The sequence below is a fragment of the Onthophagus taurus genome, chromosome 3 (assembly GCF_036711975.1).
Source record: "Onthophagus taurus isolate NC chromosome 3, IU_Otau_3.0, whole genome shotgun sequence".
NCBI lineage: Eukaryota > Metazoa > Arthropoda > Insecta > Coleoptera > Scarabaeidae > Onthophagus > Onthophagus taurus.
The window spans coordinates 5,899,948-5,913,017 of NC_091968.1; the positions used below are offsets into that span (position 1 = coordinate 5,899,948).

Genomic DNA, 13,070 nt, shown 5'->3' on the forward strand with positions numbered 1-13,070 from the left:
GAAAGAGAGCGGTATCACCGCAGAGTTAATTACGATAAAATAAAAAAGATATCAATGTTAACAGATCCAGATAAAAGACGTAAACGGGAAGAATGGAGGGAACATAGTAAAAAACTTACCAAGCAAAAAGGCAGCTAGAAAAACACCAAGTAGTTACAGAATTGATACAATCTATTCCGAGATACATATTTGTTGCACCTCAGGAATATATTCCATCAGTATCGATCTATAAATGTAGTGAAAAAGAATCTGTCTGTTGATGAAATTTTGATCCATATGGATTTTTCTAAAAATTACTTCTGTAAATATACTGAAAAAGTACAATCTGCACACTTTGGTTCTTTAAAGCATCAGATATCTTAGATATAATTGCGGCGTGGTTAAGTCTGTCAAGCAACCTTTCCACACTTTTCGTACCTTAGTTGTATATTAAAAGTATCCACACCAGATTACGATACTTTAGTAAAAGTCTTACAAAAGTCAATAAAAGGGATCAAGATCTTTCGTATCGATGAAAAACTAATCCCTATTATCGACGAACTGATCCCAGAAAATATTCCTACGTTTAACGGTACGATGAAAGTAGCTTGGATCAATATACTAAGGAATAGACTTACTTTCAGAGAACTGACATGTCTGTGTTGTGAACCCCGCCAGCTTTGCTCACACTATAACTTGGATCTATGGAGTATAGAACAGCTCTACGTTATAGCGTTGTATATACAGATTCATCATCATTGGATGATGATATGCCATTGAGTTTAGTACGCAATAAGTTGAGATGTTAGGAACGAAACTTGGAATTAAATTATTATTTGTCAACTCCGTTACCACTTCTCAACTCCGTTACCTCTAAACTTAACATTATTTTCATTATTTAATTATATTCTCAAAGTACAAAACTTTTGTTATACTAATATGTTTTCTTCGATAAATATATAACCTAGAAAACTAATTACACGAATTTTTTTCTTATAAACCTTTTTTCCACCCTTTCTGAGAATGACCCATCAATGAACGAAATCTTTGGTAGTATTTTCCCAGTTTTCCCCAAACATAAGATTTAGAAGTTTTTTGATATTAGTAATCTTTTCTTTTGAAATTGGGTGAGATAGAGGAAAATTACGGATCATTACTGGGAACGGACTTTCAGAAGAAGACATGAAGACTTATGTATCTATCATCTTCAAAGGACTCCAATTATTCTATATTTAATTTTATCGTTTTATTTAAAGATAATGCGGAACTTCTTAAACAGGAAACTCGTTTCGCAAAATTCATGAATGAAATGACAAGTAAACTCACGTTGCTATAGTAACTAAGTAGGATTGTAAGTAACTAAGTTGTAGTAACTTTGCGTTTTCCTCGCCTACTATAATTAAAAATTTGAATATTATACTTTAATATTTTAGAATTGAAAATTATTTTCTGCAGATACATCATGCGTGCGATACATCATTGGAAAGCTAAAAATATGCTCTTTCCAGTAACATCATAATCAACTATAGTTTATATTTAAAAAAATACAACTTTGTTATATCTCAAAAATTATTAGCTATGTTTAAAATTTTTCAATGGCAGTATATTCTATTCAAAAAAGTGTCTTAAGTATGTATTAACCTCATTTCTATAATTTCAAAAATAAACAAAATATGAGCATTTTTTGAAATCGCTAAAGTTTGATTTTTTGGCTATAACTTAAAAACAAAAGAAGATAGAGATTTGATCTTTACGGGATTGGATTAGTCTCGGAAAAAGAGACCGGGACATGGCACATACTTTTTTCGTATCTCTTATAGTTTCTGAGATAGCCTATAATAACACCCAAATTTGCCCACCTTGTACATGAAATTCCGCGCAACTAGACTATTAGAAATTTTTAGATTTCATGTTTCGAACGTTTCTGAGATTTTACGTATAGGAGCTATTCATTCCCAATCTTTCGATTTAAAATAATTTCACGATGGCTGCCACATCCAGTGTACCGGAAGTAGCCTACAACTTCGTTATTTTAAGCGGAATGCTGCAATTTTTATTGGATATTTGAATCACAATACAAAATTCACTCAAACGCCTTGGAGAGCCGTAAAAATTCCGTCTTATTTTCTACATAGGGTTTATACTTTTACAATAGGAAGATGCCCAGGTTTTTCCTGTTTCTATATTTTTCGGTATTCCTAACGTATATTGCCGTTTTACTCAGTCAATTAAGTTTACTTTGACGGTAAGGTTCAATTAGATCCATTTTTTAACCAGTTTTTGAATAAATAAATGAAAAGTTGTAATCTGTACTTTTACTGCTTTTTTTTATTATTTTAAATTCTTAGTCTAACATGTTTCGATATAATATCCTCATCAGAGACGTGTGTCAGGTTGTGTTGTGAAAATTAACATTCAAATCTAGTTAGATTGATTAACGTTAAACAATAAAAATAATGAACAAAATTAAAAACTTTCAACTGAAGTGATGCGCAATTTGTTACCATATAATAAAATAATTTTAGTAGTAGAGACAAAATGATGACGATTCGAGTAAACATTTTTGAAGAAAATAATCTAGAGTTTGATTTGTACTTTTAAACTGGTTTTTATTTTATATAGAATTTAAGTCTAACCAGTTTCGGCCCTTGGCCATCTTCAGAGACTCTACAAATAGATTAACATCTCTCATCTTATCCATTTTACAAACAAGTTTCTTAATATTTCTTTTTGTTTTGTTAAAAACGTCGAAATCAGATTATTAGTTACTAATTTACAAAATTAAAGTTGTAAAATGGAATTAAGGATGAAGTGTTATAAGTTTACAGGTTAAAATTTAAGAATGCTCTTTTTTAACAAAAGGAATATTAAGAAACTTGGAAAAAATTCAAGCATCATCATGTGGCTTAAAAATCGACGATTTTTTTTAATCAATGTAAAATGACCCAAAAAGCACGTTAAAAATAAAAAGAAAGTGCGGAAAAGTGACTAACGCTAGATTAACTTCAGTTATAAAACTTCTATTATATGATAATTGATAACTAACTTCAGGTTTAAAATGTCAACCTCAATTTTGACATATTTGTAATCTTCGTTAAAAATCCTTTAAAATGAGTCCAAACAAGATACGTTTAATTCCTATATTACTCGAGATATAAGCAACTTCCGGTTTGAAATGTGAATGTTACAAAAACAAAAATATAATAAAAAATTAAGGTTGGTATTAATATTTAAAAATTAAATTGCTATCTTCATTGTTGCTAACTTAGGGTTTAACGTTTTTTATTCTAACTTTTTTGTTTTTTGAGATAAATTCGTCAAGTTTGGACTCATTTTAATGGTTTTTTAATGAAGATGACAAATATGTCAAAATTGACGTTGATGTTTCAAACCGGAAGTGATTGTATTTCCATTAATATTAAAGTTAAATATGTCGAGTTTCGACTTATTTAACAGGATTTTTTATGAAGTTGACGAATATGTCAAAATTAAAGGTTGAAAGTTCGAGGTTTTTTGAGATAAATGCGTCAAGTTTGAACTCACTTTAAAGGTTATTTTATGAAGATTACGAATATAATAATAAAATTAAAGTTGACATTGACAACTGAAAGTTTTATTCACGATTAGACCGAGAACTAGAAACATTCGGATTTAGTCCCATGTCTCTCAAGACGGCTAAACCCGAATGATTTTCTATTATAAAAAATTAAATCAATGAAATAACGATGAAAAATGTTTTATTTTTATTTTTGTGTACAGTTGTCCTTCTTCTGGCACGACTAAAGATTAAAATACGATACAAAGAAGTTATATAAGATTATTATTGAAATTAAGATTCAGAAAACCCTTGAAAATCCCTTCACATTCTTAAAAAATTCTTTTAAAAAATTCAAAAAATATATTTACCGTTGAAGGTTAATGATGAGGGTTCATGCTTATTATTTTAGGCATGTTACAAGTTGAAACAATTCGAAAAGGGCTGCAAAATATAATCCCAACTCAAAATTTATACCTGAAGGGAGAGTTAATTTTTGTAGAAATAATTGCTTAAAATTTAATTAAATATCATCGAAGTATTTCTGTAAATTAATTAAAAAATATTAGATCAGGGCAATGATCAGGGCAATGATTCTAGTTCTAGGTCTAGTGTTAGTTCTAGTTTTAGTGCAATAAAAATATCCAACATAGTGATATCTCATGCTAACTAGCGCATTTAATCTATTTGTAGAGTCTCTGAAGATGGCCAAGGACCGAAACTAGTTAGACTTAAATTCTATATAAAATAAAAGACAAAATAAAACGACACTGGCCCGAAATTGTAGGTTCATCTATTTTTCTATTGTAGAATTTCTTGGTGTATCTAAGTGTGGTATCTAATTGTAAGTCGGTTCTTAGACGTATGATGCAAATCGGACTTGAAAAACGTGATTGGCGGTTAGCTTTATCCTTTAAAACAAATGGTATTTTAGGTCTTTTGGTATTCTGCATTTTTTCTAAGATAAGTTACACCTTTATCTACCAGACAGCTTGAAAATCTCTAAAAACGATAAAATGTCGCTTAGTTAAGTGATGTATAATGCGGTCCAATTGCACTTCCACCTTGAGCCGCAAAATTAACGTGAATTGTGTAATAAATATTGAGTTTCAGAGATAAGACATATATCAATATTGTTTTCTTTAAGTATTATTGGTAGTGTATATTGATGCTGACGAAAACCATTGGATTGCTGTTATTTAGACATTTTGAAACATTTAGCCGAGATTTCTTTGGCTTTAGTGCATTCGCTGGTCCAGTGTTCACCAGCGCATTTAACACATCTCGGATTTTTGTGGCAGTAAGCTTTGGTGTGGCTCCAACTTTGCCACCTTTTGCACTGAGGCATTTGTTTTAGCTTTCTGTACTCTTCGATTTTGACACGCATTCCAAATATGTTTGTTATTATTTGATGGATTCTTTTTATATCTTCTGATGGTGCAAAATCCAAAATGTATAAAGGAAGGCATTTTCCGTTGAATAACTTTTCCAATGAGGTATCCTCACAGATAAAAATCACACATGGACAAATGTATATGGAATGTCTGAAATAATCTTCTGGCTGGGCCGTAGATACACCAAGGATGCTCAATCGCTTCATTCTGCTGATAATGTGCGTGTTTGAGATAGAACATGTGCTGTTTTGATAATATAACTACTTGGGACAAGTCAACAAGCTATTGGAGATGTATATAGCTTTGGGTGTGCTAATTAAGAAAAATGTTGAACGTTTAAGTTAACATTTATTGAAAACAATTTAAATCATATACTCAGTATTTCCTAACACTTTCTAAAGAATTTAATCGTTTCAATAAAGCCTCCAGTTTATCAGAAATAACAGCCATAACTGCTTCGATTTTATCCAAACGTTGTTGCTGCCTAAAAATGAGCAAGAAAAGCAATCAAGATTAAAAAATGAATTCAAAGTTGTCTTTTTACCCAACAAATTCGTCCATTGGAATAATTGGGGCGATGTTTTGACCTGTTACGGAGGATTTTCTGGGTTCGGCAGATTCCTTTTTGGTTGCTTCAAAAAAATTGTTAAATTAAATAAACTTATTTTTGAATAAGATTACCAGATTCCGTTTCACCAAATGATCCTTTTAACGCATCTATTAACAAGGCTACATCTCTAACGCGAGCATCTGCGTTTTTCTCAATTTTATAACGTGCTAAAAAAGTGTCGATGTCTAATTTTGAATAACCACATCTACAAATTTATCATTAATATCATTAAAATAAAAATTTTAAAAAGAAATTGTTGAGACCCTCTTAAAATTAAAACAATATTTTCAACTGTTGCGTTATCATCGTTCATTTTCACCATAGCTCTAGGAGTACAAGCTCCACATCCACAATCGGTGAAAAAGTTGTACAAACCGCGACGCCAAAAACTAATTCTTTCTATTTGTGTGGGAGCCACGTCCATTTCAGTTTTAACATCGCTATAAGTATCACTTATAATCGCCAAAAACATATTCTAAAAAAATCTTTTTTGATCATGTTTTAAGTACTCGTAGATTTATTTACGATTAAAACGAAGAAAACCAAAAATATAAATAAGATGAAATAAATTGGGGCTAAAATTCTGTGTGCTTTCTCGATTTCCGCATAATCAAAATCGCCCAAAATTGTTCTAAGTAAAGTAAACATCGAAACCCCAAATCCGGAAAAGGCTGGAACTTGAGTTCCAAAAATTAAATAACCCAATTCAGCGAAAGAAACGAAAATTAATAAAAACATTATAGAAAAACCGAGTACGTCTTTGGCGGACTAAAAAAATAAAATCAATAATTCTTTAACAAAAAATAAATATATAATAATTACGCGTTTAATTGTTCTTGTTAAATGCCGCATTGTCTTATCAATATTAATAAATTGAAACAATTTCAATGTAGCAACAAAAAGGCAAACGGCTTGAACGTTTTTTATCACCATTTCGTTTCGGGAAACTTTCGCAAACGAATTATATTGCGTTATTGATTTTCCCACTTTTTCCATAAGCGCGGTTACAACGATATGTTGATACAATATACATATAAAATATGCGAGCGATGTCTAAAACACAAAAAAGGAAAAAAATTTAACTGAATAAAAATAAAAAAAACATCACTTTACCACGACGATTAAAACATCGATGTAATTCGTAATTTGATTGAAATAATAAAACTTTAAAAAGATTACTTCGCGAATTTCCTCTGCTAAATAAAACAACACGAAACAAAAAAAAACTATTTCACAACCGAGAACGATATGATCTAGGATTGTGAAGTATCTTATTAGTTTCATTGTACGAAAATATATGTTGGGTAAAACGCCACCTGTTGGTGGTAATTCAAAAACAATTCTGTAAGAAAATGTAAATCAAATATGTGTATATCTATAAATAATGAAAATATGGTAAAATCTCGATATAACGGACCTAGTTAGAACTGAATTCAAATATAATTTATTGAAATAAAGGTGGAACTAGAACACTAGACCTAGAAGTAGATAAGAAATACCGGTTCTGGAGCTGGAGCAGCTCCATGTGACGTCACCGTCCAATGTTATAAGTATAGGAAAAGTGACCAACTTAAATCTGGGGGGCCAAAAAGTAACTGATTTAGGTTGGTATTGAAAAAGTAACTAGGTCTGGCGACTTTTAGTGTTAGTTCTTAAGATTAGAACTAACACTAGACCTAGAACTAGACCTAGGTCTAGTGTTAGTTCTAATTTTACTAGTTCTAATTTTTTTAGTTTCTAATTCTAGAAACATTCGGATTTAGCCGTGCGTCTAAAGACGCGTGTGTATGTTGAGACGGTTTTGTGCACGGTGTTCTCGTGCTATTTTTCTCCAAATGGATGCATCGAAGACTTCAAAAGGCTCCTATATAACATTGGAATTCATATCCAACAAAAGAAGGAAAGGATAATACTGGGGGGCGACCTAAATCCCAAAACCCATCTGATAGGCTCTGGGACAATTAACCAGAGGGGAAAGGTTCTAGAAGACTGGATAATGGCAACCAATCTAGTGATATTAAACAAGGGGAAGACATCCACCTTCGTAGGACATGCAGGTATGTCTATAATAGATTTTACGGCTGCTATGGAAGAAGATTTAGAAAATTTTAGCGATCACCGAACAATTAGATTCGAAGTTGGTAAATTGATTTCATCGGCGCCTCCAACGGAAGAACGAAAGGGTTGGATAGTTACGAAAAAAGATCGTAAAAGGTATAAAGAAAATTGCGTCAACCTATTCCCTGCGAATGTAAACAGAAGCCCCGAATAAATAATTTCGAATATAAATGAAGTATGCGACGATCATTTCAAAAAAAGAAGTCTTAAGACTTAAGTCTTAAGTCTTAGATTACGAAGAAACGTCGCGAGGATGAGGGCTAAACAAGCAGTGCAGACGAATGATGTTGATGAAGCAATGAGGTTACACAAGCAGCTAAAAAGGAACTAAAAGCACTAATCTTTAAAAGCAAGGAGGAAAAGTGGAAGGAGCTGTTGGAACACAGCCACTTCCACGGCCACTTCCAACACAGAACAGAGGAAACAAGGAAACAGATAGAAAAACTTTTCCCGAGACATGAAAAAATTGAGTGGTCCAGGAAGGATAATAGAACGGAAGTAACACCTTTCACTAAGCAAGAACTCGAAGTTCTTGGTGATTCTTGGTTCTTGATGATCTCAGAAGTGGCCGTAACAAAGACACGTAAAAAGATGCAAGGAAGGGCACCAGGACCGGATGGTTCACGCCAGCAATCCTAGTAGCAACAGTTGAAGGAAACATAGATACGTTTGTCAAAATATGTAATACCTGCCTAACTCATGGTTATTTTCCAAAACAATGGAAAATTACAAATCTAGTTCTGGTAGAAAAACCAAGTAAAGGTACGACCGGGAGCGTTTCATACAGACCGATTTGTCTGGAGGATGCGATGGGGAAGCTGCTGGAATTGCTAATAAGGGCACGATTGAAAACTGAAATCGACGAGAAGGACATGCTGCATAAAGAGCAGTACGGTTTCAGGCAACGCAGATCAACTATAGACGCAATCAGCAGGATACAAGGAATCGTCGACTGTATCAAGAGAAAGGCCTTCCAACATCAAGAGCTGTGCGTGATGGTAACACTCGACATAGAAAATGCGTTTAACTCTGCCACATGGCGGGGAATTATTAGAGCCCTAGAAGACGGTAACGTAAGCGAGTATCTCATACGAATAATAAAATCCTACCTATCCGAGAGAGAAGTAGTGGCTGTAAACGGTGACAGATTTGAAATAACATACGGGGTACCTCAGGGCTCGATACTTGGCCCAACATTATGGAATGTCTTTTACGATAAAGTCTTAAGAACGGAGATGGAAGAAGGTGTGAATTTAGTGGCCTACGCCGACGATTTGGCGGTGGTTATTACAGGAAGGACAAAAACGATTGTAGAGGAAAAAGCCAGCTATGCTGTAGAGAGAGTGGTGGAGAGGTTAAACTCCATGGGTGTCAGTATCGCTGCCCATAAGACTGAAATTGTAGTCCTGCAGTGGAGAAGAAAAGCCCGAAAAATGAATGTAAGGGTTAGGGGCCCAGATTATGGAGAGCGTGCAAATGGTCAAGTATCTGGGGGTTTTCCTCGACATAGACATGAGGATGACTTCTCACGTCAGGAAAGTGGCGGAAAAGCCACTAAAATAGCCAACATGAATGCGCAGAATAATGCCGAATATCGGCGGTCCAAGAGGTAGTAAAAGGAAACTTCTAGCATATACGGTTCTATCAGCAATGCTGTATGCCGCACCAACATGGGGTCGGACAATGAAGTATAAGTATTACAGGAATTTACTGCAATCAGTAAGCAGGAAATTGGCAATCGGAGTAATGTCGGCCGCTAGTGTGGAGGTAATAGCGGGCATGCCCCCAGTCGATCTATTGGTGGAATAGCGAATGACCATATATGAGGAGGGAAGAGAAGGGAAGGAAGAGGCAAGGTGGACGCTGTGGCGCAAATGGCAGGACAGGTGGGAAGTTTATGATGGATGGGCTAAGGTCTTCATAGAAAACATAGAAGCATATTGTTGGTACCAACCTTTACAAGATCAGAAAGTCCGAGACAGCACACTGCTATTAAATCTTATCTGAGCGAAAGATTTGTAGAATACGAAGGTTTTCGTCATAAACTAACGAGAGGAGTGCAGGTTCTGGAACGCGGTTCTGGGGGCTTTGGAACGTCTTTTTTGATGAGCTACTAGTAAGATAATACGCAGATGAGGGTACTCGATTTATTGCTTATGCAGATAATAACTACAAATTGCTCCGGAAAAAATAGAAATCTTAGTGTTAAGAAGTCGACACAGTACAAGGGAGATTAGTCTTAGAGTCAAAGACACAGTGATAAAAACTAAAAGCACTCTGAAGTACCTGGGAGTTACTCCGGCGAAAGACTTGCAATTGATACAACATGTAGGTGATGCCGCAAAGAAAGCAGAGGAAACTGTATGCTTTGCATGGAATAATGGGTTTCACTCACGACCCGAGCCCAGCAAAAAGAAAATTAATCGGAGCAACCATATACGCTCAACTACTATACAGGGTGATGAAAACGGTTTATTTTACATAAAAATGAACCAATATGACGATAACATTTTTGACCTTGACCTTATTTTCACGGTTATATGAAGGTCACGACCAATTTTTTGAATGGCACCCTGTATATTTTATTGTAAAGTTAAGGTCAAAAAATGTTGTCGTCATATGGTATGTATGTGGAGCTTGGAAGCAAGCGTGCGAGGTCAAAATGAACATAATCAGACTAACGAAAATACAAAGAGCAATAAGCGCATATAGAACTAACTCCACCGAGACATTGCAAGAGGTGGAAAATTATCTATGGATCTCATAATCAAATATAGAGCGGCAACCAGGGAACAAGATAAAGACCCAAAAATAACGAAGTAGGAAACACTGATGGAGTGGGAGCGCAGATGGCGAGCTGATACTGGAAAGGCTAAGTGGACTAAAAGGATAATTACAAGCCTAGGTCGATGGATAAATAGAACCAAGTCTAGACTTATTGTTAGAATTAAAATCATTCGAGTTTACCCGCCTTGAAAGACGTGCGGCTAAATCCGAATGTTTCTAGTTCTAGGTCTAGTATTAATTCTAGTTTTACACTAGCACTATCACTAGAACCAACACAAGACCTAGAACTAGAATCATTCTGGTTTAGCCGTCTTGAGAGACGTGCGGCTAAACCCGAATGATTCTAGTTCTGGTCTACTGTTGATTCTAGTGATCTAATACTAACACTATCACTAGAACCAATACTAGACCAAGAACTAGAAATCATTTCGGTTTAGCTGTACATCTCTTAAAACGGTTATGATGAACACTTCCTTCTCCGTATTAATTCGTTATATCGAGATTTTACAATACTCACAAAATATTAGTAAACAAATTCATATTTGGATTATAAACCGTTGTATCAACAAAAATTGCTCTAGTTTCCCTTCGAACCCACATTCCATATTTTAACCGCGATATAGTTCGAGTCGTTGTATGTTGGCTACGCCCCAATTTCGTAAAAAATCCACTTCCATCATAAGTAGCTACCCTTCCTATATAACTAGTACCTTCCAAATCATCTTCAGATTGCCATTTAAAACTAGAAATGTAAAATTTATTAATTATAACATAATTAGGATTTTTATAATATTTTACGCTTCAATTTCTGGTCCAACAACTCCAAGAGTAGGTAAATCATGCGTTGAAATTGATCCCGAATGATAACTATCATAGCAAACGAGAAAAGCTCTTCGAAATCTTGGATGAGTCGTACAAGAATTATTTCGGACGGTTACTTGACGAATCGTTGGTACCCCAATTAGTTTGTTAACGTATAAAATACCCACGTCGAATTTACTTTTTGTATCATCCTCCTCGTCGAAGAGGTTGTTGGAAAAAATAACTTTCGGGTATAAACGTTCCATGTAATACCAAAAATCGCTGACGGTGCGGATCTCGTTGAACGTCATCGTATCAAATTCGGATTTAAATTTTTGATCCGCTAATTGGCTTCGAATTGCATCTGTCATGTGGTACATGTAAGGACTTATCATTGCTAAACAAACTGCATTGAAAAAGAATTAAATAGAATCAAATAAATAAAAGTAAAAGCAAATACATACTAAATGTTAAGTTAATCCAAAATATTAAATAAATAATTGTATCTCTAGTTATTGATACTAAATAAGTTTCGCGTGATAAATGAGCCGTTTGAGCCATAACATGGGTTGTCCATGCCACTAAAAACATTAAGAAAATTAATAATTACAATTTGTTAATGTTGGGTTTCTTAAGATTAATAAAATCGTTACCTTTTTTCTCTCCTTTATTTCCGCCATCATCAGTGGGTGGTATTTTCGAACGATACATTTTGAAAAAAACGTTTTAATAAGTATCTTCTTTTTCAATTTAAATATAGTTTGACGTTTATTATTTATTTACTTTTAAAACGGTAATCATATGTTATTTTTAAGATCATGGCAACGTTTTTATTATCGCATTATAACTTATTTTGTTCTAGTGTTGGTGCTAGTGATCTAACACTATCACTTTGGTTGGGTTGAGTTACACTAAACCTAGAACTTGAAATATTCAGATTTAGCCGTCTTAAGAGACGTTCGGCTAAACTCGAATGTTTCTAGATCTAGGTTGAGTGTTAGTTCTAATGCTAGTGTTAGTTCTTGTTTTAGTTATTATTCAGTGTTAGATTCTTGTACATTTTTCATTGAAATAAAACTAGAACTCACACTAGAACTAAAAACATTCGGATTTAGCCGTCTTAAGAGACGTTCGGCTAAACCCGAATGTTTCTAGTTCTAGGTCTAGTAGTTCTAGTTTTACTTCAACGAAAAATATATAGTTCATTTTTTTTCTATAATACCTGCCAAATTGTTGTAATGTTGGCAAAATTAACAGGGAGTTTTGTCTTATCATGTTTTGAAATAAACATGTCACACTGACATTTGAGCTTTCGTTATTCAAAAAGAAAAGGTGCATCATAAATGTTGTGGGGTGTTTATTTGCCATTTATTTACCTAGAAAAGGTGTTTTGTTCTATTTAATTACTTTGTAGTCTATTGAAATTGGTTATAAATCAAAAAGGAAAAGTGATGGAAAGAAATGTTTCGGATAAAAAATGTTTTAAATTAATCTGAAAAACGACTGCTGAAAAGTTTTTTTGCCCATCGTTAAAATTGCCAACGTAAAAGAAAAAAACTCAAAATTGACATTTCTAAAATTAAAATGGGTTATAAATCAAAATGGAAAATTGGTGGGAAGAAATGTTTCGGGCAAAAACTGATCTAAATGAATCTAAAAGATGATCGCTAAAAAGATTTTTTGCCCATCGGTTAAAATTGCCAACCTAAAAGAACAAGCTCAAAAGTGACATTTCTAAGATTAAAATTGGTTATAAATCAAAATGGAAAAATGGTAGAAAGAAATGTTTCGGACAAAAAATGATTTAAATTAATCTAAAAGATGATTGCTAAAAAGATTTTTGCCC

At 33.8% G+C, this 13,070-nt stretch overlaps 1 protein-coding gene across 1 annotated transcript; it reads right to left on the reverse strand.

Annotated features, from left to right (window-relative positions):
- Positions 1–5,236: 5,236 nt before the first annotated feature.
- LOC111416792 (polycystin-2-like) lies at positions 5,237–12,136 on the reverse strand. Its single transcript, XM_023048892.2, has 11 exons — positions 11,878–12,136; positions 11,689–11,805; positions 11,222–11,630; positions 10,941–11,165; positions 6,632–6,860; positions 6,341–6,571; positions 6,044–6,286; positions 5,782–5,993; positions 5,590–5,723; positions 5,453–5,540; positions 5,237–5,392 (listed from the first exon to the last, which is right to left on the reverse strand). The coding sequence occupies exons 1-11, from the start codon at positions 11,933–11,935 to the stop codon at positions 5,284–5,286; spliced, it is 2,055 nt and encodes a 684-aa protein (XP_022904660.1). The 5' UTR covers positions 11,936–12,136; the 3' UTR covers positions 5,237–5,283.
- Between the last annotated feature and the right edge of the window lie 934 nt (positions 12,137–13,070).

What these genes read in the sequence shown, in the direction of transcription:
- LOC111416792 (XM_023048892.2), bottom strand. Translation starts at nt 11,935, where the DNA reads ATGTATCGTTCGAAAATACCACCCACTGATGATGGCGGAAATAAAGGA. An exon ending in TCGATGTTTTAATCGTCGTG is followed by an intron (nt 6,572 to 6,631) that starts GTAAAGTGATGT and finishes TTTGTGTTTTAG; the next exon opens with ACATCGCTCGCATATTTTAT. An exon ending in ATTGTTTTAATTTTAAGAGG is followed by an intron (nt 5,724 to 5,781) that starts GTCTCAACAATT and finishes ATAAATTTGTAG; the next exon opens with ATGTGGTTATTCAAAATTAG.